Below are 24,586 nucleotides of genomic sequence, written 5' to 3'. Positions count from 1 at the left end.
TGATAGATTGGCGTGACGCAAATGAATGACATTTCTACAGAGATGAAGCAAGGATGGACCATCCCCCAGTTCGTAATTGGGGTAATGTGAGTTGATGTACATATTTGTTTTACATTTTGATATGAAAAATAAATAACCTAACAGTGTGCTTTCACTTTTATGATGTATAATATATAGTATGTTACAATAAATTTATGTGGAAGATGTCAGCTATATTTTTGCTCAAGGCCTCTCAGGTATATTCTTTCTTTCTCTTAACACTTTGAGGACACAACGTCCGACTGTTTGGGGGTGGCAAGAACCTTTTGCAAAAATTAAGCATTCATAGTTGTATATAGTTTTATTTTATGTCTAAATAAACGTATTTAGTAACAAATTCTCATTTTCTTTTCTGTGATGAAAAATATTTAGAAATCTCACCCTAGCATCAGAATTAGGACTTGTTCTTAGAAACTTAATTTAATACGTATGGAATAGTTTTTACATCTTTTCATGAGCATTCATGCACTGACTATCATTAAATGTACACAACAGTAAGTTTCTGGGACCTACGGTTAGACAACTTAGTTTCCATATCCTGTAAGAATCTGACCAAAAAGCCTCAAAATGTGTGATATGTGAGTAATGACACAGAGGAGTAGTTTTTCCGAATAGAGAAGTTCACACGTCTACTTACTTGATCACTACCCGAATTCTAGGCGAGAGTTTAGGCCTTCTTTGGATCAATATAGCCAAAAATTCACACCTGTAAAAAAAAATTACCGCTAGTCGCCCCATTGAACCTTTCATTAACCCTTTCTATTTCACCAAAAATTCATTACCCATCTATTAACCACAAATAAATAAGCCTACCTAGATGATGAGTATGAGAAATAAGATGAAGTGCGAAAAAATGAAGAGAAAAACTTGTAACAAATCAAAATCGGGTTACACCGCTTGAAGAAAAAGAAAAAGAAAAATAGAAATATGTTTCCAAAAATCAAAAGAAATATCAAAGTTAGAATTTTCCCCAAAATCAAATCAAAAGGGAATACAAAAGCTTAAAAAAACCAAGTATGGAAACCCATGTTAGAAGCAGGAAAGAAAATAAGGATTTCTCTAGTATAAATATCTCGAAGACCTTATTCTGTCATACTTATTATTTTTGAATTGTCCACTCCATTTTCTTTTACACTACCACCTAAGCCCCATAAAACCTAAAAAAGACCTCTAGCTCAATTAGGAGTAGGGAGGTATGATAATAAGTAGTAGATGTGAATTCTCGACCTCGGCTCCTCTGACTGTCATTGAGTATGTGAGGAAACGTGTGTCCACTGCACACCGGAGTTAGCAAAATTTGAGTGGAAAAATAAGAGAGAAATTGTGTTTCGACACATACCTGTGAGAACCTACTTAAGGACGCTATCCAAAGGATCGTAAACGCTTGACCCCTTTCGTACATTTCATTGTAAAAGATCACTGCATGCATGCTCATATGTAGATGTTTTAATTATTGTATGTATATTAACTTGAATTTCGAAAGAATTAATTCTTGTTTCCCCCGCTAGTGAGATGTATAGATATCTGAGATGAATTAAGGAAACATGCCTTTGTTACTGAGTCATTGTAGTATAAATAAAATTTATGAGTATCTTCTCTGGAAAACTCTCACGAGGCTATAACTCGTCCACTAGGGAATTTCTAGTGGTTCAAGGCCTTGTTGCATACGGTCAATGCAACCACACTCTACGAAATGAGACTTAGCTTAGGACAACACATTTTTGGCCACTTATCATTTTAAAGTCTCTTCTTTGCTTGAGGACAAGCAAAGTGCTGTTTGGGGGTGGTGTGATAAGCACCCAAAACTGTAATATTAAACAGAGAGCGACATTTTGGTCAATTATGTGTTTAATAATCATGTAATAATTATATTTTTGTACTTTTTGCGGGTTTCGCGATTAACATGAATATGATAATAAAACATGCATTGAAGTACGGGAATACTAGAATTCTTGAAGTTTTCCTACTCAGCCCCAGTGAAGCCCAACAAAGCCTGACTAGAGCCGAAGTTTTCAAAGGAACAAAATCAGTACGGAACGGGTCCACATGTAAATAAGCAGCAAACTTCCGAAACTCACATCTTTCAAACCTGGACGCCGACGTCGGCTAGTGAACTGCCAGAGCAACCAGGGGGCCAAAGTCTATGCAAAGACAGAAAGTTGTAAAAATGCCAAAATCGCCGCCGCCACTAGACATGCCACGTGGACCCACTATGCGGGCCCAAAAGGCATGACGAGTCAGCATAGGCAGGTGGCAAGTGATGGTCAAAATTTTGTGCCACCTTGCAATAGGAAAAGAGACGTATCAATTCAATGTTTGAATTAAATTGAGCAAAGGGACAAGACAAAGCACAAAAGAACAAAACATTAAATGAAAGTTTTGTTTCGTAAACAAAACTTTGGACCAAATACAAACAAGAAGAAAACAAAATGAAGAAAAAGACGAAACCAAATTAAATGGCTTCACGAGGGGAGACCAGCCTATATACATGTGAGGGGGGTCTTCAATATTTCTTTCTCCAGCTTTTACGCTCAAGCTTTTGCTCATTAGTTAGTTAGTTTTAGTTTATCATCTGTAGCTTCATTCCAGTAGGTACGTAGTTTACATTCAGTCAGTTTCCCTTCCAGCAGTTTCAGTACTGTAAGTCTTTCTTCTTAATAAAAGTCATTTCTTTTCAAGTTTAATTCCTGTTCTGCATTTACTTATTTATTGTATACAACAAGTTTAATTATTCCTCCAATGACCATGAGCTAATCCCCTCCCCCCCCTCAGGGGGAGGGTTATGCTGCTCGTGTGAGAATCCGGATTGACACTTTAATGTTCTAGAATCACTACTTAGTAATTAGGTGTAGATTATACATCCGGTCCCAAAATGATTAAGATTGTACGTTTGGAGGCCGATGCTCGAACGGTCTCATGAGACCTAAAATATCTGTAGCGACTTTATGGTGTCGACTCTCCAATTTGTCCAGCTGATGTAGAATCGAACCAGGAGCTGAAATGATATTCCAGAGATGAAATATTAGTTTAACTCCTTACGCTAGTAAGATGCGATTAGAGATGCATGTATTTCGCTAGGGATCAATACTCGACGTCGTCTCGGGTTTGTCTATGAACTCGAGACGGATTAGAGCTATAGTGATGTGGTAGTATAAACTGTTGGAAATTATTCTTGCATGAGTACGATTAACTCTCTTCCTGTTTCTCTATCTTTGTTTATTTACGTCGAAATCACCGTTATTTATTTACATTACTTGCATTACCGTTAATTTACTTAAACCAACTAAATAACCTAAAATCCTACTCACCAAAAGTTGTAAATTCAGTTATAAACCTTGTCAAACCCTAAGGTTTGAACGATCCCTTACTCGACCTATCCTACCAAACCCACGTGAATAAAGTAACCTGACTAAACGGACGACTATACGGACTTTGGACTTTGGACTTTGGTTTTCGGACTTTAGACTTTGGACCTCGGACTTAAGTAAAAAAACCAAAATGTGAATTTAACGTTTTATCACTTGGTCTTCATTCTCTCCGCCAATGTCGCTGGTAAAAACCTTCATTATGTCATTTAGATTAGGGTTAACTAGTATTACCAAAAAAAAAAAAACTAGATGGAAAATTAGGGTTTTCCCCAAAATTGGATTGACAGTGTGTTTTTTTTAGTGTATTTGGTGTGTGTGGGGAAGGGAGACCCTAACAAAATCTTCCTCGTAGAAATAGACATGTGAAATAAAGCAGTTGATCTTAGAAGCCCACTAAAATTAAAAAGCTAGCCCAAACTTAGTTTATATGCAAGCACTATTCTAAAAATCGGTCTAGGCGGCCGTCTAGGCGGTCTCTAGGCACTAGGCAGTGCCCAACTGACTCGCTTAGGCCCTAATTGTTTAAAAAATCGGTAGACCGACCGATTAGGCAAGCTAGCCGGGTCTAGGCGGTGCAGTCATTTTTTTTTTTTTTTTTTTTTTTGAATGATTAAATGTCGAAAAATAAAGGCCCGTGTAGGTTTAAAATTTGAATGAGTTTAAAAGATTTAAGTCTATGCCACTATAACAAAGAGTTTATTTTTATATGAAGTCAATATTCTTCAACTATTACGTATTTTTGTAATAAATATCTTTGTTTGTGTTTATTTTTTGAGTTATGGTAATGATTTTCTTCATTTCTTGTAGCATATGTGTGTAATTGTGTATTACTATCTATATTAGGAAAAAAAAACCGCTCTAGAATGCCTAGCGCTCTCCCACTGCCCGCTACCCTAGCGTTTTTTTAGAAGAATGTGTGCAATCGAATCTTGTTGGAGCAAACTAAAAAAGATTGGATAAGAAAGTGAAAAGAAAGGTTGGACCACTATTCGGTACGTACGAGCTCCGAGCTTTCACCAAGTGTACATTCCAGAAATTTAACAATTTTATTTACCATCTATACAGCACACTTCCTTTTACCGACAAACAGATATTTAATCGAATCGACAACAAATTCCAGTGCCCAATAATATCGGGCATAAATAAAAAAATACCTTGGTCAAAAGTGTTGTCTAGTTTTGTAAACTTGTAACAAAAGATAAGCACCAAAACCAAACCCATCCTCGCTCTCTTCCTTCCGTCTCAGGTAATTTATTTACTAATATCCTCTTATTATTATCAAAGAAATACTTTATTTATTCATTAATTATCTTTTTTTTTTAATATTTCAGCTGAGCTGTTAAAAAAACAAAACAAAACAAAAGAAAATGGAAACCCTAAGTGACAAATCTAGGGTTTCAAGCTCAAATCAGGGTTTAGACTCACCTTCAATAAATGTTCCTTTTCAAAATAGTAGTGGACCACTTTCACTAGTTGAAACACAAGTGAAGGTAGTTGAAAAGATGGACCGGAATGGAATAGGGAATGTTTCTGTTGACCACACTCGGAAAAAGAGGGGCAGGAAAAAAATAAGTGTAGAGTCGTTCAAGGATGCCAAAGGGATTAATGAGGGTGATGTGTTAATTAAGAGTTTGAAAGTTGTAGGGGAAAATGTCCGTTCGATTAGGCGTTCAGCTCGTAAGGTTAGAGACAAGGGTAGTACGTCGAATGGGCTGAATAATGAAGTGCAAGAAAGCCAGAACATAGATGAAGAAAGTAAAGAAGTGGACGAAGATGGGGATGATGAGGAAGAAGAGGAGACAGGTGATTTAGAACATGGGTTTTCTATGGGTGATTTGGTTTGGGTTAAGATTAAGAGTCACCCATGGTGGCCTGGGCAGATTTATAATCCGTTAGATGCGTCTGCAACTGCGGAAAAGTACAAACGGAGAAACAGTCTCCTTGTGGTGTGTTTTGGGGATGGGACTTTTGCTTGGTGTTATCCGTATCAGTTGAAGCCTTTTCGGGAGAATTTTAAACAGTTTGCGAATCAAGGCAGCTCGAAAAACTTTCTTAGAGCTGTAAAGGAGGCTGTGAATGAGATTGGTAGACTTGTAGTTTTCGAAATGGCTTGTTCTTGTTTGGCATCGGAACAGATAACTCTTATGCCGGTTGCCACGAATGCTGGAATCAAGGAGGGGGTAGCTGTACCTTATGCTGGAATTGAGGGCCTCTCAGTTACTGAATTTGAACCTGCAGAGTTTATTGAAGATCTCAAATCTATTGCTCAGGGTGTTTCTATGGATAATATGCTTGAGTTAGTAGTTCTTAAACGTCGCTTGTCTGCCTTTTATTGTGCAAAGGGATATGGTCAATTGCCAAGGTACCATGAACCTACTGGTATTTTAGATCTCAACGACAGTGCTGGGAATGGGATAAGACGTGAAGACAATGTTGAAGGTGGAAAGGCAGATCTATCCGGAAGTCCAGTGGAAGCAGACTGGCTCTCTTTGCCAGTAGACTCGGGGGTTGGAAAAACTGGTATAACTATATCCCGGAGATTTCATGGGATTACAGAGGCTGAGTTATTTCAAACAAAGAAGCAGAGAAGCATAGCTGAGCTTCTGGCAGGGGAATCGAATGTCAAGCATGATGAAGCCTGTATCGGTGGGTTGACTGAAGAAGTAAGCAAGTCTGGCAAAGAAACAGTTAGACCAAGGAAGAGGAAGAAGAACATGGGTTCTGAAGTTGAACATAACAATTATGCAGCTGAAGAATTGATCGACTCTGATAAACAAACATCGGCATCAAGGACAAGAAAGAGAGATTTTGATACCGAAGATGGGATTGTAAATAATGAGGCTGAAGAAGATACTATCTCCGTCGAAACAACACCTTCAACCAGGAATGGAAGAATTAAGAAAGGGTCTGAATTCGGAAATAATGGTGATGTAGCTGAAGAAACAACTCTCTCTGGCAAACAAATGCCATCGAGGACAAGAAAGAGAAGTAAGCGTTCTGAAGTTGGAAATGTTAACGATGTAGCTAAAGAAGCGCCGATCTCTAGCAAACAAACCATAGGTCCTATGACAAGAAATACGTTCCAAGATCCTAAGGTGGGGGATGCCAATCATGTAGTGCAAGAACTAACTTTCTCTGGAGAACCAATCTCAGAATCGAGAGAAAAGAGGACTCACAAGGGTAAGGATGTTGGAGATGAGAAGAATGTAGCTGAAGAATTATCTCCTGCTGCTAAGCAAACAACAGAATCCAGGATAGTAGAGAATAGTCTGCAGTCTGACCTTGGAAATGGCAGTGATATAGTTACAGAAGGTGCAGGTGGTAGTAAACAGACTTCTCTGTCTCAGATGCCCAACAAGACCAAACTTTCAGGAGCACTATCTGCTGCAGGAGAGAACAAAGCTTCCAATGTCGAAAATGATGTCCTTGGTATTGGCACAGGTATCAAATCTGGCTCGTCGTTGAGGGAACGTAAGAAGAGTAAGTATTTGTCACCTCCCTACACAAACCTTGGCCAACGGCACAGGAACTTGGTATCTACCAACGAAACAGAAAAGGAATCACCAAGCATTTCTCATGTAGAGGAGAGTCTCGTGAGAACTGCAGACCAGTTTACTGTTTCCCACACAATTACAAGATGTAATGTAGAGCCTTCTCAGAAGGAACTGTCAAAGGATTCACACTCTGTAGGTAATCCCTCCGGTAGCTCAAGTCCTCTAAAGCTGAAAGAGTTCCCCACGAAGCCCGTTCTTGAGGAAGGAAATACATCTGCTCATGAGATGCTCTCAGACTTCCGCTCTGCAGCTCTGGATCCCCTGTATTTAACGGAGAACCAATCTGATGACAGTATCAAGGGATTCTTTACAAAAATGAGAAGCTCAGTGTATCGTGACGGATCCGATTTCAAGATCTATAATAAGTACCTTGCCGGTGGAGGCAGTAGAAAGAGAATTTCTTTGGACACTGAAGCTGACTTACCTGGAAAAGATACCTATGAGACTGGCCACCCAAAGTCTGAAGGTAACACAGAGCGGAAGAAAAGGAAAAAGAAGGGTGATGAAACACTACGAAGTCCAAAAATGAACTCAAAGCATGCTGGTGGCACATCAGATATGCAGATGAGTCCTAATGTGGAAGATAATGGAGTGCAATCTGTGGTTGCTCTTCTGTTGACATTTGCCGAGGGGGTATCCTTACCTTCAAAAGAAGGGCTGATTACTACATTTAGCACTTTCGGAGATATAAGAGAGTCAGAGACCAAGGTAATTGAAGATTCTGGTTGTGCACAAGTTGTCTTTGCAAGGAGCTCTGATGCTGAAGAAGCATACAACAATTTTGGAAAGATAAGAAACTCCTTTGGGTCTGCTGTGGTTAGTTATCGGCTTCGCTATCTTTCAGTAGTTTCTAGGGCTTCAGAAACTGTTGGAAATTCGCATCAGCAAGATGATCACTTGCCTTCATCGATGGAGGGAGGCAATACCCAGCGAAACCAATCTGCATTGGGGTCACAGGTTGGTGAGGTGCCTCCACTGGAACTAGTAAGGGGAAATCTTCAGATGACAACATCTGTACTGGAGAAGTCGTGGGCTAATCTTTCATTGGAGGTCAAAGCAAACTTGGATGGTGAGATTAAAGACCTTCTGAACAAGGTAACACTGATGGTAGAGTCATCTTCCTCTTAGCCTTAAAGATTAGGAAACATCGAAATCTTACTTTATTGTTTTTTCTTTTTATAGGAAACTGTTGTTGTTCGAGTCATAGGTAGGATTGTGTTTGTATGTCGACAGGGTTGTTGTACATTCAATATACCAATATGCACATCGTACATGGGGGTTCTTTAGCTTTTATCTGTTTATGTGCTGTATTTTGTGCAAGGGTTGGCTGTTTTTAATACATACGAATTGATTTGTGGAGCCCACTTCTATATCAAAATTGATCTCAGTTTGTTCATAGTTTAATTTCCTGATAGTTTGTAGAAAAAAATCCTCAATGTATGAAACTGTATGTCTCTAGTTGCTCGTGTGCAGCACTGCGAGATGGTTTGCTTAGGTAAGGGAGTTGAGGCTCATCGTCTCTTATGCATTGTGGATTATCAATGTGTTGGTAATCTAGTAGTTCTTGCACGAGGCTTCTCTGCTTCCATTACATTATTTGAAGGACTTGACCTCCCCTCCCCTCACACAGCTTCATACATTTATTACCCTTCTTAATTTGTAAATTATTTTGTTTTTGGGGTTTCTCTGTTGGAACACGAAAATATAGGTGGTCATGGTTCATCATCAAGCAAATTATAAGAATAGGAACCAAATATGTTTTGAAGAAGTTATCATTCAGTTTAATGTCAGATTGCTTGCATGCATGACCGTCTGTGGTCTGTACCACAACTTTGTTTTTTAAAGGGTTAACACTACATCAATACTGTCAAGGGTTAACTAGTATTAACCCCCACTAGGAAGATGGGTTAACTAGCATGCAACACAAGTTATTGGGATTTTACATTTACAATCTCAAGTGTGCAGCTTGCTAGCATTCATCCACACGAAAATGATAACAAAATGAACCTAGTCCCCAAGCTGGATCAGCTCGCCTTCGATTCAACAACTTGCCAAACGCCTTGACAGTTGACAAACTTATCGAGCTTTCAAAATTCTCAACTTATGTGCGAAACTGTGTATGCTATTAACAGGCCCACACTCAAAATTGAATGAAAGGAGTGTAGAACCTAGATCATGCATTGTCCTCACGTAAGTTTTCCCTCCCATAGATCATGCAACTCCCAATACCCACACTCAACAACTTGTAGAGTTTGGGCGTCCAAACCTCTACAATTCCAAAAGATGGCTCCTTGAAACCTCTTTACCCAACCTCTTTTTAATACATTTCCTGAAACTTTCAATCCACTGTCTCTGGAACGTGGACCTCCATACGTCTGTAACTTTTCCAATTCCTAGATGACTCTACGTTTTTCTCTTTGTAGAAGGTGTTGAGTATTTCTTTCTCGGCCATAGAATATGTGCCAAGGATTTTGGCACTTCACGAGTCTCTCCTGGTACTGGTCTGGACAATATGATGGAATCTGCTACCCTTTACTGATTATGATGAAGTCTCTTCCATACAGGAGGTGAGACTTGCGCGCTGTTTGGTCTACCTACTATGAAGACCCTTTCCCTAAGCAGCTTATTATAGAATTCATTGCTTAAAATTGCTCGTCCTCGCAGCGCTCAGAAGTCAACATCCCCTATATTGATGTTGTTGATGCATACAAGCGCTATACTGCTAGAGGGTACAGTCTAGAATATTGGTTGTATATCGGTCTATCCCTCCCTATGCGAGTGCATTTTGTTCGACTCCATTTTTTTGTCTGAAATCTTATCTTCATCGCATGTGTGCATATCCCTTGTTAGCATTTTTTCACACACCTGAGTAGAGTGCGCCAAAGTTGCTACGTTGTTACCTACTCGCATTGTTAATCCAAACTATATATACAATTGGGTAGTTGAATCTATCATGGACAAATCTGTATTAGGTTTTTCTCTTAATTAATGACATTGCAATTGGCTTCAGATTTTCATAGCTTTAGTTCTAAAATATTTCGTTCGGATATCAATCCTCTACATTCGTTCATTAAACAGAAAGCCGTGGTATGTTCATCTCTCAGATGATAAGAACGCCAATGACTGGTGATGTGAAATGTCCATGGTGATTATTTAGATAGGTGAACATATGGAAGAATTCTTCTGTGCAACCATTCATTCTGCACAAATATTAGTGCACTTAAATGAAATGTGAAGAACGTAATGCCAAGTAATGTTGAAGGTTTTGCTGGGAATTACTTTTGTCATAGACTGGGGACTGGTCGTCGATCACATCCATGTATCCAACTATCAGTAATAGGCAATGACTCAGCCTCAGCATTGTTTTACTTAAATGACCTTACACAATTTTGACAAATGGTAAACATGGAAGACACCTACGAACGTCATTATACTCGCGTGTACTACAACTACGCTTGCTCATCTTGAAAGACGACCAGCTTGATAAATATGCAAAATAGACATCGCAAAGTGTTTCTGTATACAGTTGTAACTTGTAACTACCGCTAAAAGATTCAACTTTAGATCCTTAGCTGTCCAACAAAAATGGCACAAAAGGGATTGCAATTCCCTTTACGATATCAGTCCAACAAAGCCTGAAGTAAAACGAACTTATTTTTTTTTTGATGGTGAAGTAAAACGAACTTCAGGTAGTAGGTGTTATTGCCATATTTTTTGTAAATTTTTAACAGTAGACACTTGCAACCTTACTTGTTTTCCAGTAACATACCCCGACTAAATCCCAATCTTAACTTTGTGCAAACTGGCAAGCTCTGATGAAAACAGAGAATTTAAAGATACTGCACATGGTGAAGTACTAGAAATAATAAAATCTGCTCAAAGAGTGTTAAGAAAAACCAGGAGCATGCGAATGAACAATCGATGTCATTATCATATATCATATGTTTTTATCTATTCCGTCTTTCACTCATAGTGTTTGCTTTGTGGTATCAATGTTGTGTCTAACAGAATAAGAAAAACACAATAGTCAATCATCAGCAGGATCCTCTGGCATCTGTTTTGCGTCACGCTTGATTGTGATCACAGGGCACTCTGCATGCTTCTGACAGAACTCACTGACAGTTCCAACAAACACCCTGCACAGCAATTTCACCAAACTAAGTGCTACAGATATATTTCATTAAGACATTGGCTTCTGATGAGTGGATGAGTCGTAATTTCTCATCCAAAGCTTAAAATTTGGAAATCTTACAAAATATATATAGATTATTCAATGCGTTTAAAATATAGTATCACAAATGCTATTAAAACTGGTTTCCAGAACATACTTTTGGAATGGACCAAGTCCACGGCATCCCAGAACCAAAAAGTCTGGCAGAAATCGCTGAGCCTCCTTGCAGATTACTTCCTTGGGATCACCTACCCTGATCCACGCCTCACAGAGAAGCTACAAAAATTCCTGTAGTTTAGAAAAACAAAGCTCACTACGAAAGGAATTTAAGTCGACCATGTAATTCATTGGTACCCCGATTTTGTGACATCTCCCAACAAAGTACTCCAGCAAATGAACCCCTCCTGCCCTGTCCTTGTGCCTCATGAGCCCTTTGAAATCTTCAGGTGACGCGTAAATTCTGTCCATATCATTAGAACCTAGTATAAAAAAGTAAGCATGATACACCAACATTAGTATTGAGGGAAAATGTGGGTGTATATCCGAAAATGATAGGGGCGTATGTCGACCTCCAATAATCTAAGTAGGTTGGAATGACTGAGAAGCATCAAGATACGAATCCTTCCCGGAAAATTCAACAAAAAAAAAAAGGGTTAATGAGTATTACCCGCCCCCCCCCCCCACTAGATGAGCCAGTTGACCGTGTTTTTTTTGTGTGCATTAGGGGGGAGACCCTAATTTCCCATCTAGTGGAGGGGTGTAATACTAATTAACCCAAAAAATAAAAACAAAAAATAACATGTGTACTCTCTGGACCAATCACAACATCCTCTAAACACTGATAGTGTGGGCTAGGCAAATACGATTTATAAATATCCAACAAAAGAAAGATCTAATAACTTTGAGTACAAATGAATCAAAGTATCATGGCATAGCACAAGAAATAAAACTAAAATATCAATAGAAGCATAAACATGCTCCTGAATAATGTGATCTGCCAAGCCTTACCATCTATCTTGTCAACCACACAAAGAAATAATATATAAATATGTATAGATGCTTATTAAAGTAAAATCATAACCATGCTCCTGAAGATTGTGCACTGCGAACCCCTACCATCTTATCATCAAATTATGTAATGCTTCCAAACAAACTTATATAAAACCGACCAATGGAAGCAACAGTAATACTAGGGAGAACTGTACATTGTCAACACTCTAATCTATCTACAACTATTTCAAGGGGGGCATGCCGAGTCAAAACAAGTTAGAACCCCTCATTTTCTTTTACGGGTGAACTATCATATGTCTTGATATCAAAATAGGGAAAGGAAAGAGATGAGGAAAAACGGAAAACAAATAACCTACTCGATGTTTTCAGCATCAACAGAGCTGAAGTCGATACAAACTATACACCAAAACCAACATAACTTATTTGCGTCTCTTCAAACTTAAAAGAATACAAGACCAACACGATTACACAGGCCTTTCGAACTTCACTTGGTACTCACGTAGAAATTCCATACTAAGGGAAAACGTAAATTCCCACCCTGTTCAGGAAGGACGAATTTGAAGCAATCCTCGCTGATAAGATAAGTGATAGGACTCATTATCCATATGTTTATGTTGCCCCCAGATCCCAAATTCCCAATACACACCTGACAACACAACTTCAGATACACAGTGGTAATTCCTCTATGGATTAAGAAGAGGAGTTTCTTAAAATCCATCTTCATGTCCACGCATACAAAATCTCCATAATGTAAATACATGCAAGGGATCCAATCCAACTATCCAACCATTTCAAACAGAAGCATCCCAAATATTCATTGTCATAGAAACAAAATGATTTGGCCGTGGAGGCATAAGCACGTATACTATTGAACACTAAAGACAGCTAGGAGTATATACAACCTTCGATTGACACAGCCGACTCACTGGAAAGGTGTACGAGTTCAGTCCCCTTTGTTGTCACAAACACCTCTCTATTCTTGGGTTGAAATGTCGATACCGTTTTCTGGTTCACTCTGCCTGAATGGAGTCGAGCGCAAGAAAATACATAAAGATTTGTATCATACAAAAAGTTTGCATACAGAGCACATGGGCAGCGAACCATTGTCCAATCACATTATATGTTCATTAGCTGCAGGAATGTGAAAGCCTGTCTCTTTTCCTCAATCAGATGTAATTTCAAGCATTACATAAACTACACCATGCAAAAGTTTCAGAACACTGGCTGTGCTTAGTATTACAAGCAGAGTGATCTATTTATGAATGAAGATAAAGAGTTTCTTAAAATCCTTTTTCATGTCCACACATGCCGAATTTCCATAATGTACATACACACAAGGCATCCCAAGAAACAAAGCGATAGACCATAGAGTCATAAGCACATATACTCTTGAACAGTAAAGACAGGTAAGAGTATATAGAAATACTACAACCTCGGTTCATCACAGTCGAGTCACTGGAAAGGCATGCAAGTTCAGCCCCCCTTGGAGTCGGACATCTCTCTATTTTTGGGACGATATGCCAAAACCGACTTCTGGTTCTCCCTGCCTGAATGGAGTCGAGCACAAGATAATACATTAATATTTTTACCATAAAACAAGTTCGCATACAGATCACAATGGCAGGGAACCACTGTACAATCACATATGTTCATTAGCTGCAGGAATGTCAAAGCCTGTCTCTAGTCCTCCTTAATCCAATGAGATTTCAAGCATTACAACGATAGTTCATAAACCACTGAAACGACACCAAGCAAAAATTTCGAAATGCTGGCTGTGCTTGGTATTCCTAAGTACGGAGATCTATCTATGGATGAAGAGAAAGAGCTTCTTAAAATCCATTTACATGTCCACACCTACCAAATTTCCATACTAACATACATGCAAGGGATCCCACCATTCAAACAGAAGTACACCAAATATTATTGTCCAAAAATGAAAATGATAGGAATGCAGAGTCATAGGCATATATACTCTTGAACAGTAAAGATAGTTAAGAGTATATAGAAACACTACAACCTTGGTTGAACACAGTTGACTCACTGGAAAGGCGTGCGAGGTCAGTCCCCCTTGTTCTCACGGGTATATCTCTATTCTTGGGATGAAATGTCAATACCATTTCCTGGTTCACTCTGCTTGACTGGAGTCGAGCACAAGATAAACATAAAGATTTGTATCATACAAAAAGTTAGCATACAGAGCACATAGGCAGCGAACCATTGTGCAATCACATTAAATGTTCATTAGTTGCAGGAATGTGAATCCTGTCTCTTTTCCTCCTTAATCCAATGTAATTTCAAGCATTACATAAACTTCTGAAACTACACCATCCAAAAGTTTCAGAACACTGGCTGTGCTTGGTATTACAAGCAGAGCGATCTATTTATGCATGAAGATGAAGAGTTTCTTAAAATTCCTTTTTCATGTCAAGACATGCCGAATTTCCATAGTGTATGTACATGCAAGGCATCCCACCATTCAAACAGAAGTACACCAAATATCCATTGTCCAAGAAACAAAGCGGTAGACAGAGTCATAAGCACATATACTCTTGAACAGTTAAGACAGTTGAGTATATAGAAGCACTACAACCTTGGTTGAACACAGTCGAGTCACTGGAAAGGCGTGCAAATTTAGCCTCCCTTGGAGTCTCGGACATCTCTCTATCCTTGGGACAAAATGCCAAAACCGTCTTCTGGTTCTCTCTTCCTGAATGGAGCCGAGCACAAGATATTACACAAGGATTTGTATCATACAGAAAGTTCGCATACAGATCACAAAGGCAGGGAACCACTGTCCAATCACATTATATGTTTGTTAGCTGCAGGAGTGTCAAAGCCTGTCTCTTTTCCTCAATCCAATGTGATTTCAAGCATTACAACCACAGTTCATAAACCTATGAAACGACACCAAGCAAAAGTTTCGCAACGCTGGCTGTGCTTGGTATTCCCAAGCACAATGATCTATATAGGGATGAAGAGAAAGAGTTTCTTAAAATCCATTTAAATGTCCATGCCTACCAAATCCCCGTACTGACATCCATGCAAGGGATCCCATCATTCAAACAGAAGTACACCAAACATCATTGTCCAAGAAAGAAAATGATAGGACCGTAGAGTCATAAGCATATATAGTTATATACTCTTGAACGGCAAGGACAGCTAAGAGTATATAGAAACACTAAAACCTTGGCTGAACACAGTTGACCCACTGGAAAGGCGTGCGAGGTCAGTCCCACTTGTTCACCCGGGCATATCTCTATTTTTGGGACGAAATGTCGATACTGTCTTCTGGTTCTCTCTACCTGAATGGAGTCGAGTATAATATAATACATAAAGATTTGTATCATACAAAAAGTTCACATACTGATCACATAGGCAGGGAATCACTGTCTGATCACATTATATGTTCATTAGCCTGTCTCTTTTCCTCAATCCAATGTGATTTCAAGCATTAGAACCATAACTTGTATAAACTTCTGATACGACAACATGCAAAAGTTTTGGAACGCTGGCTGTGCCTGGTTTTACCAGACACAGTTATCTATATATGGATGAAGAGGAAGAGTTTCTTAAAATCCTTTTTCATGTCCACATGTAATTTTCATATATACATACAGGCAAGGTATCCCACCATTAAAATAGAAGTAGAAGTACACCAAATATCCATTGTCCAAAACAAAGCAAAAGAATGCAAAGTCATAGGCATGTGCTTTATATTATTGAACATTAAAGACAGCTAAGGATATACAGATATAATATAACCTTGGTTGGATACAGTTGACTCAATGGGAAGGCGAGCACGTTCAGTCTCCCTTTTTATCACGGACATATATGTATCCTTGGTATGAAGTGCCGATAACATCATCTGGTTCTGTCTGCCTGAGTGCAGTCGAGCACAAGATAATTCATAAAGATTTGTATCATACAAAAAGTTGGCGTGCAGATCCCATAGGCAGGGAACCATTGTCCAGTCACATTGAATGATCATTACACACACATTCCAAGACCTTTGACATGAAACCATGTCAAAATTTTGCAACGCTGACTATGCTTGGTATTTCGTGCAAATTTGCAAATTCTTCTTATAATTTCAACTAAAACAGGGGTTTGTAAGGGCTTGCTAGGGGCTTCCACCTCCAATAATCCACTGAAGCTTCTTTTGTAGTGATAAGCTTTGGTAGGGATTTTGGTGTCGCAAGTCACAACTACCTACCAAGCCTTTGAATCACACCGGTGTCCTAGTTTACATCATGACAAGAAAAAGATTGCAAGTTTGCAGGTATACAAACATAGCCACTAACTCCTACATATTGGGTGACAAGAGGATTCTATTTCATAAGTTATCGGGATTCAAAGCATGCATCTAAAAAGTGAAAACATATTACCCACATAATCTTGAACTAAAATCCAAACAAACTATTAACGAAACCCTAATCAAGAAACAATACCTTGTTCTTCAGGAACTTGAACATGAAGCAAGTAAAGCTTAAAACCAGTAACATTATTCCGAATAATCTTGTTCAAAGTCCATTCATATGCGTTTTTGCTACTTATTGAAGGAATAGGGTAACCTTTCAACGATGACTCGTTCACTGCAATCATGATCCGAGTTGGTTCGGTGTTTGCCATTTTTCTCTCTTCACTTTTTAGCTCTCGTCTCTTTTCCAATGTTTTGATTTTCTGAAATGTTTTTCCGCGTTTTTAAGTGTGTTTATATAGGGACAAGTGGGATGTTGTGTATGGTGTACTGGTCATTGCTCAAGTAGTACGGTTACTTTTTGGCGGTGTATGAAAGAGAAGTATGTGACATTTGATGTGACCCCTCGTTTTGTGAATAATTTGTGACCACATGATGAGTGATACTACTATTCAGTGCGGTCCACTTTCTAAAACCTCAATGATTGGAGAAATATTTACGAAATATTCGCCCTCAAACTCACCATTGTTAGCAATTCACTGAGCGGATCGAATTTTTGAAACGCAAAACGTAATTTCGATTATTCCAAAGATTCGTAATAATTCATGAATTTTTTTCTTGAAACGAATAATACAAATTTTTATTGAATTTTTCAAAAATTTGGCTAAAAAAAATAAAAATAAAAAATAAATGAAAATTCGGTTGCATTTTTGTTATTTTTTATGTACTTTATGTCTTAACTTTTATTTTAAGTCCCTCACTCTTATATTTTTAGTGATAAATTAATAAAAAAACTTTGTTTTTATATTTTTTTGGGCAATATTTAAATTGTCATGTCATGGTGTGTGTGTATTTTAAAATTTGAACGGTAATTTCAATCCAAGAACAAATAAATGAAAGCACATATGTGGACCATTCAATTGGTTTCAATATTTTTGTAGCTAAATTGTTTAGATATGTTTGTTATGTTGTAAAGAATGACAACTATTATTAATATTTACTAATATAATATCACAAATTTTTGCAACCAAACGTTTAAAATACGTATTAATTAAATACCGTATAATTACCGTATTACGAATTTTTGATCGAATATTTTGACCATATCGTTTTTTTAAGTCACCGAATAATTCATGAATTATTCCTATATTGATTTTTTGTTATATCCCGAATTACTAACAAGGAAACTCACTAAGGGTGTGTTTGTTAAATTTTAACTAATGGAAAAGAAAGAAAATAAAATGGGTGGTCTACTATAAAATGAAATAGAATGGAATGGAAAAGAAATAATTTTAAATAGTATGTGTTTGGTAAACTGGAAAAAAAAAAGTAAAAACTGGAAAAATGAATAATCATATTTGTTTGCAAAAGTTATGGAAATGAATAATTGTATTGTTGGGTGTGCTAGTAGTAAGTCCCTAACTATCTATTTCATTTTTTTTTCACAAAATTTTTAGGAGTTAGCTAAAGACACAAAACCTTTTCCATTTCCATGATTTTGTTTCTATATGAAAAAACTCATTTTCTTTCCATGGATAAACAAACGCCTTAGAAACTATGGAAAAGGTAGACAACTTTTATTTTCTTTTCCTTTCTATAGTATTTCTATTATAACAAACACACTCTAAGTCGAGTTGCGGTCAGTTTCAACTTTTGAGATATACAATCCATCTCGATTCAATTTAGCCTGGTGTTTTCTGGGTGCATAAACCAAATCACCACTCAAATTGACGTAAGACTTTGCTTTGCCTCGATTTATGATTCTCTTCTGACCATCTCTATTAGTAAAGTACACTATACTTAACCTGACCTTTTAAATTAGACCAACCTTTTATCTACCACTAAATACCCTTGATTAGATATTAAAAAAAAAAATTCAATGCCTTTAAAAAGGACTATTCCGTCATTTCGACTTTTATTTCCATTTATACCCTTAAGTTATTTTTTTTTTGAAACAGCTAGGGGTTAGGCAGACCCCAACCTGTATTAGCTTAACCTCTTTGATACATCATACCTCTTGCATCCTCTTCCACTATTACAAACAGCTCATAGACAAGTGGAGGAGTGTTAAAAACAGTACCTAGCCTCACACCAGGATATATACAATCCCTTTCTGTACTAGACTTTGCCAGCCAATCGGCTACTCTATTAATCTCCCTGTATACATGAGTTACCTCCACTGTCTCAAAGAGACGCATGCTTTTCCTAATGGACTCGACTAGGTCCCAACAATACCAAGGACAGTCCTCCTTTCGATTAATCACATTTTCGCTTTCAGAAAGAGTCCGACTCAACATGATCCTTTTTACGGTTCATGTAGCAAGTCGCTATCGATCCCGCCGATCCCTTTTAGCTCTGTATAATCACTCGACTGAGATTGGTATTACCCATGAACACAATCAAAGGTGCTCCCTCATGGTTTCTCAAGACTCCCCATATCTCGCTCCCCGGCATTTACTGACTCCATCCGAAGTTAATCTTTGTCGTGCCAGCTGGTGGCTTTACCCACTGTCCTATACCCTTAAGTTATAACACACTCACAAAGGAGATTCGTGTAAATTCAGGTTGAAAACCAAATGCACGCACTATATGACTATATGAATTGTACGCCTATATTTATTAGTCATAAATTAAGACTTAAATTACCATAAATATATTAATTCTTTCCCTTTTCGTCTCCCTCTCAATCTCAAACTCTACGTTAGCAACAATAATCTGCTGATGTTGAATCGTCCCATCTATGAGGAGAAGATATTCTTCTATATATATACTTTTCGTATATATATGTAGTTAAACAAATCATTTTTCGTAAGGTGTGAACTTGGTTTTCCCTTGACAGACTAAAACATCCGCATGGTCCATCATGAATATCCACCTCTCTGAGTCTTCCTGAAACTTCGTTTCTTCACCAAAGCATCACCCAAGAAGAAATTTGAGAAATTTAAGCTCTATCAAGTTAATTGAATGATTTAATCCATTGTTTTCTCTATCTTCCTCCGTTGGCAAGAGGTGACTACTCCGTTTCCTCTCGCTCAGGTTCTTTCCATTCATTCTCTCCTTATTATGTTCATCTTCCTTATTCGGCTTCACAATACAAATTGTTAAAAATAGTTTCCTTATTAGGACTTGGGAAGGAAGCAACAATTAGTGTTTCAATTTTTATCGATTTATGATAATTTCAAATTATTGCTCAAGTATTTCCATTTTGTGAGTACTGAAATGAAATGTTGATTCTGCTTACTTTTCTAAGTACCACATTTATGACTTCTGTACTTCATTCAAACCTTGTGTAACCTACCAGGCTGAGATTGCTCGACATGAGGCAAGATTGAAGATGGAAAAAGGATAACCTTGAGAAAGAGAAGAGTGTTTTAATGGGCACCGCATCAACTCAAGATAACCAATCACTGTCAGTGGAGAAAAGTATCAGTGTCTCAGGTTTACCGAGGCAAAAAAGTGAAGTTTTAAGTGTTGAGAAAAGTGATCGCAAGGCAATACAGTTAAGCCTCTTTTGACAGAGATCTGATGCGTGTCCAAGTAAGTGGAGTGACAGATCAGGAAGTTCTTATATGTTCATTACATTGATTTGTACATTTCGTGTAGGTAACCTTTCTTAGTCCTCTTCCAATAGAAACTGGTAATTTTGTTATGCATGTATCCTGATTAATTCGGATAGGAAACGGTGTTGGTATTGTTTCCAATTGAAATGAAATATATTCATGATGGATACTTCTCTTTTTTCTTGTGACCAAAGACATATAGTACCATCCCAAACTTTGATTTACCAAACAAATGGTCCTGGCACTCAATAGATGACTAAAATGACTAAAAATGCAATATCAAGCTTTCATGTTTTTGGCAATATTAAAAATGTTCATTTATTAAATCTTTCTGTTTGTAATGTTGGTTTGTGACAGACCTTTCTTTCAGAGTGTTAGGTCTCAAGATAATGTTGTGAGCTTATGTGCTGACATTGTTAACTTGTGGGATTTGTGTGACAGAGATTGGGCTTACTCAGAAATTTAGAGTTCTGATTTAAGTTTTCTGATGCCCTTTTCCTCTGAAATTAAGAAAATAGTTGTGTAGACTTGAAAACATTTTGATTTCATAATATCAATTTTATTTTGTGTAATCTAAAAGACAGTTTTGATAATCTTCTAGATTAAATTATAGCCAAACACGAGATCAAGTTGTTATCAAGTTAGTAAAGTGTGAGAAGGTTGTGAAGAGGTCGGATGAAACATTAAGTGATGAGAGTACAAGACATTGTGGTGGATAGAGTACTCCAGAATAGTAACCACAACCCTGGAGGATGGCAGACTACTAACCACAACGTATCTTAACTGGGTTCTTGAGTGCCCTTTTCCAAGAGCAGAATAGAAGATTTATTTGGATTCATGTTTGAAACCATACTTCCGAAGTGCAAATTACAAATTTAAGGTTAGTAAAGAAAGTAAGTTACTTAAACCAGTATCATAAAAAATTGATGTGTTATAAAAACTCAACTGTGTCCAGTTAGGAAGGGAGACAGGGAGTCATTTAAAGGAGTCAGAATTGAGTTATGGATGCAACAAGATATAATGTGGTCATTGGCAATAGTTCAACATTTTATTAGTTTTCAGCCAACTTCAGCATTGTGATCTTCGCTTTTATCATCGAGAGTAAAATGACATGAGTTCTGTCATTTTTATATTTGTATTGCTGAGTAAATAAGGTTTGTGTTACTTGTGGCCCTACGGGAACTCAATATAAAAACGTGTTTGTTTAAAAAAAAATAACGCAGAAGGTTTGTGTGTTAATAAGGATTTGTGCATTGTAGCTTAAAGTTGTCTTTCCTGTAATAACTGATGTTTATGTATTGTGTTGTATGTGCAGCTTGCTCACCAGTGCATGTTGGGGCATCTAAGGTCTAGAGCTTTTGAGCATTTTAAGAAAAGACTAGAAATTTCATTTAACAAAGGAGAAACATTTGTTGCATTAGTTCGTGTGTCTACCCAGTCTTGCATGTCTGAATTTGATAAAGGAGCTGCAGGTGGGCTTAACTCAAATCTACAGTTATCCAATTTGGTAAATTATAATGCTCATTCTTGGGCTATAGACAGTTGACAAACTTCTTTACAACCATGAGTTGTGATGTCCAACTGAAAAAGTTTCCTTTGAAGTATTAAATTATGTTTGTTGTGTTGCCGATATACATGCTTAATACCCAGCTCATGTGTGTTTTGATTTCGGATCTTTGCCATACAACAGCCAACTAGGATCCTACAAAAGTCGAGAAAAACTTTGACGTGATATAGAAGCACATCAAAGACATCGTCCATAGTGAGAAATTAATTGTCAGAGTTGAAAGCCAAATATTAGGTGTTGTACCTAAGATTTCATTTTTGTAATTGCTCCAATTAAAGCATGTTGAACCCATAGAAATATCGTCCTTGATACACCTGCTACTTTGAACTGAAAATTCATCAATGATGCTTTTATGATTTGTAGAAACAACTCAGTGAAGCACTCATTGAACCCGTGGAATCCCTATTAGATGTTTCTGGTCGAGACACTTGGGCATCAATTAGAAGATTACTTTGATGTGAAACTGAGTCTGCTCTTGCAAAGTTCTCAACTTCCCTCTCTGGTTTTGAGTTGGACCAAGTGACTTATAATGGAATGGTTCTGGATCTATGGCAATTCGCGAGAAGTCTTGTGGAGAAAAAAGCAAAAGAAGAAGCTGGGAAGGTGTTGATCCGAATGTAGGATAGGTACCTATTTTCATCCTATAAACTTTGTATCTGCTTCATTTTCCTTTATTTTGTTTTTAACCATCTTTTTTTACATTTAGGTTTTCAACAGTGTTCAGTCATGACAATGATTAAATGCCAAGGGTTTGGACTGGGAAGGAAAACAGTAGGAAAATAACAAAAGATACACGTGTTGCGGTATTACTATTCTGAATACTATTTTATACCTTTAGGCACAGGATTTTGAGTTTCATAATCATATGCATGTGGTTTTGTTGTAACGAAAATTATTATTAATGTGTTGCAGTCCTTGAAGATTTTGTTTGTAATGGTCGCATTACGCTTGGAAGACAAATCAGATAAGATTGAGAATGTACTATTTTCTTCTCTAATGGATGGAATTGTTTCTGTTCTTGGGTCTCAACAGAGCAGTGTAGGAATCTCTGCAGATCCGCTTGCCTCAAACACATGGGAAGAAGTATTATATTCTTTCTTTCTATGTTTTTGTCTTTAGGTCATAGTTCCTGAGTATTGTGTTAAAGAAAAGTTTTCTTAGGTCTCCCCAAAGGATGTGCTAATTACACCAGTTCAATGCAAGTCTTTGTGGAGGCAGTTCGAGACTGAAACTGAATATACAGTGACTCAAGCTATTTCCTCACAAGTATGTTACTTCTTCCGTACAATAGTTTTGTTGTTTGGTTGTATTGAAGCCATATCATATTATCAGAGGTGTAATAACGTTAAGGAGAGGGGACATCGCATGTGTTGTTAATATTTCTCAAATTCTACTGCTATTTGTTTCTGACGGGTTACTCGCTTCAGTCTATTTTGCCTGTAGCACATGGAGTCTTGATTGTTTTCATGGCAATAGTCAAATTGGATATCCGACAAACCAATTGATTAGAGCAAATCAATATTTCTCTCTATTTTGTTTTCTATAAGGTCTAATTCCTAACTCACCAGTAAACTTTCAAAGATCAAATAGGTATGATAAGTAGCCATAACCTATTTGTTCCTGACTTGCTAGATTTGACATATTTGATCTTTGCTAGATTCCAAACTGCAGCCTTTCGAAAGCAGGTCTTCTTTCTTGCTCTACCTTTTTTTTTTAATTGTGTTTTCAGCCTATCCTGGTAGTTGATTTTGTTTTCTTTGTGATGTTCATTCGTTGGAATTAAGTGAGAAGAACTGTACGCGTTAGCCCAATACCGCAACAAATAGGTTTTACATCTTTTGGAATTATTCTATGAATATGATTGAAGTGTGCTAAAGGCAGGTTCTGTTACATTGTTGAACAAATTATGGGAAACTGTTATAGTGTCGAATGAAGAAAAGTTTGTAGTTAGCAAATTTGAAAGTTATAAACTATCACGTTTCACCTTTAGACATTTATAATTTTTATATTATTCCAGATTGGTAGTGAGGTCCCTGAGTGCATATGCTAATAGGTGTTGGCATTTGTTACAAATTGTTTAATATGATCTATGAAGATGTAGACTGTGCACTGCCTTTTTTGTGCTCACCTTTTTTATCATATGAATACATTGATCTATATGCTCTCCAAAAAGCGTATGTAAACAGTATGGTTTGCACACTGAGGTGAAGGTGGATATCTACTTTCTAATGTCATTGTATCTACATAGATAATCCTTGCATAGTGCTCGATGTTTATTCAGATTCAAGGCCATGTCAGTGGTGATGGGGATATTTTTGGTTTCTTTGTGATCTCTAATCACTACATCGTTTGAGTAATAACTTATTGGGCAGTAGCTAAATATTCGGCTCTTAATTTCTTAGAAGTACTATAAAGTTCCTCTTAAATTCCTTTTATGTTAGCAAGTTTGAACTCTACATTGATTGAAGAATTACATGCTTGGTGCTGCAGGACCAACCACAGGTTTCTAAAAAACATATATCCCTGATTCATTGTTGGGTCCTTTTATGCATCTTTTGTAAAAGGTTTCCCTTATGCTATTAAAACTCACATGGAGAGCCAAGGGATTACTTATTGAAAACAATTACGCATTTGTGAACTCTCGGGTCCAAGTCCCCATCGATTGGGAAAGAGTCAAGACACCGCTAAGGGCCTCTCAAGGCTTCTGAGGACCAACCACGGTATGCACATTTACTCGGCTACTCATCAAGAAATCTCATTCATACTTGAATCTGTACGTACCTTGCTTTATGCCTTTCTATAACTGTTCTTTATTTACTATACTTCATCTAAATCAATTAGCCTGCTGTTAATCGAGAGATCCTAAAGTTTCATATATTGTCACAACATGTTAGTAGAA

At 37.5% G+C, this 24,586-nt stretch overlaps 2 protein-coding genes and 1 long non-coding RNA gene across 5 annotated transcripts; 2 read left to right on the top strand and 1 right to left on the bottom strand.

The window, feature by feature from the left end:
* Positions 1-4,516: 4,516 nt before the first annotated feature.
* LOC147497571 (uncharacterized) lies at positions 4,517-8,357 on the top strand. The gene is made up of 2 exons (XM_086560010.1): positions 4,517-4,653; positions 4,739-8,357. The coding sequence occupies exon 2, from the start codon at positions 4,775-4,777 to the stop codon at positions 8,087-8,089; it is 3,315 nt and encodes a 1,104-aa protein (XP_086416136.1). The 5' UTR covers positions 4,517-4,653; positions 4,739-4,774; the 3' UTR covers positions 8,090-8,357.
* Positions 8,358-10,866: 2,509 nt separating this feature from the next.
* Positions 10,867-16,949, bottom strand: LOC147497570 (Adenine nucleotide alpha hydrolases-like superfamily protein). 2 transcript variants are annotated; one of them, XM_086560008.1, is made up of 5 exons: positions 16,592-16,889; positions 15,906-16,022; positions 11,487-11,611; positions 11,290-11,408; positions 10,867-11,097 (listed from the first exon to the last, which is right to left on the bottom strand). In XM_086560008.1, the coding sequence occupies exons 1-5, from the start codon at positions 16,770-16,772 to the stop codon at positions 10,989-10,991; spliced, it is 651 nt and encodes a 216-aa protein (XP_086416134.1). In that variant the 5' UTR covers positions 16,773-16,889; the 3' UTR covers positions 10,867-10,988. The 2 variants fall into 2 exon arrangements, with proteins under 2 accessions (XP_086416134.1, XP_086416135.1); XM_086560009.1 differs by lacking the exon at positions 15,906-16,022 and having other exon boundaries at positions 16,592-16,949.
* Positions 16,950-21,875: 4,926 nt separating this feature from the next.
* LOC147497569 (uncharacterized) lies at positions 21,876-24,342 on the top strand. Of its 2 annotated transcripts, XR_015197156.1 has the most exons (6): positions 21,876-21,921; positions 22,051-22,313; positions 22,394-22,490; positions 22,600-22,770; positions 22,849-22,953; positions 24,178-24,342. It is a non-coding gene; the product is annotated as an uncharacterized LOC147497569 (long non-coding RNA). The 2 variants fall into 2 exon arrangements; XR_015197155.1 differs by lacking the exon at positions 24,178-24,342 and having other exon boundaries at positions 22,849-23,404.
* The last annotated feature ends 244 nt before the right edge of the window (positions 24,343-24,586 follow it).

The sequence above is a fragment of the Coptis chinensis genome, chromosome 5, assembly GCF_015680905.1.
Source record: "Coptis chinensis isolate HL-2020 chromosome 5, ASM1568090v1, whole genome shotgun sequence".
Lineage (NCBI taxonomy): Eukaryota > Viridiplantae > Streptophyta > Magnoliopsida > Ranunculales > Ranunculaceae > Coptis > Coptis chinensis.
The sequence above is the reverse complement of the archived record's forward strand: the minus strand, read 5'-3'. Positions and strand labels throughout refer to the sequence as shown.

Bases quoted from the DNA above. Each gene is read 5' to 3' on its own strand.
- LOC147497571 (XM_086560010.1), top strand. From the start codon at position 4,775: ATGGAAACCCTAAGTGACAAATCTAGGGTTTCAAGCTCAAATCAGGGT.
- LOC147497570 (XM_086560008.1), bottom strand. From the start codon at position 16,772: ATGGCAAACACCGAACCAACTCGGATCATGATTGCAGTGAACGAGTCA. The intron at 16,023-16,591 runs GTATTGTTTCTT...GACTGCACTCAG, and splicing joins TCAAGTTCCTGAAGAACAAG to GCAGACAGAACCAGATGATG. The intron at 11,098-11,289 runs GTATGTTCTGGA...ATTGCTGTGCAG, and splicing joins GGACTTGGTCCATTCCAAAA to GGTGTTTGTTGGAACTGTCA.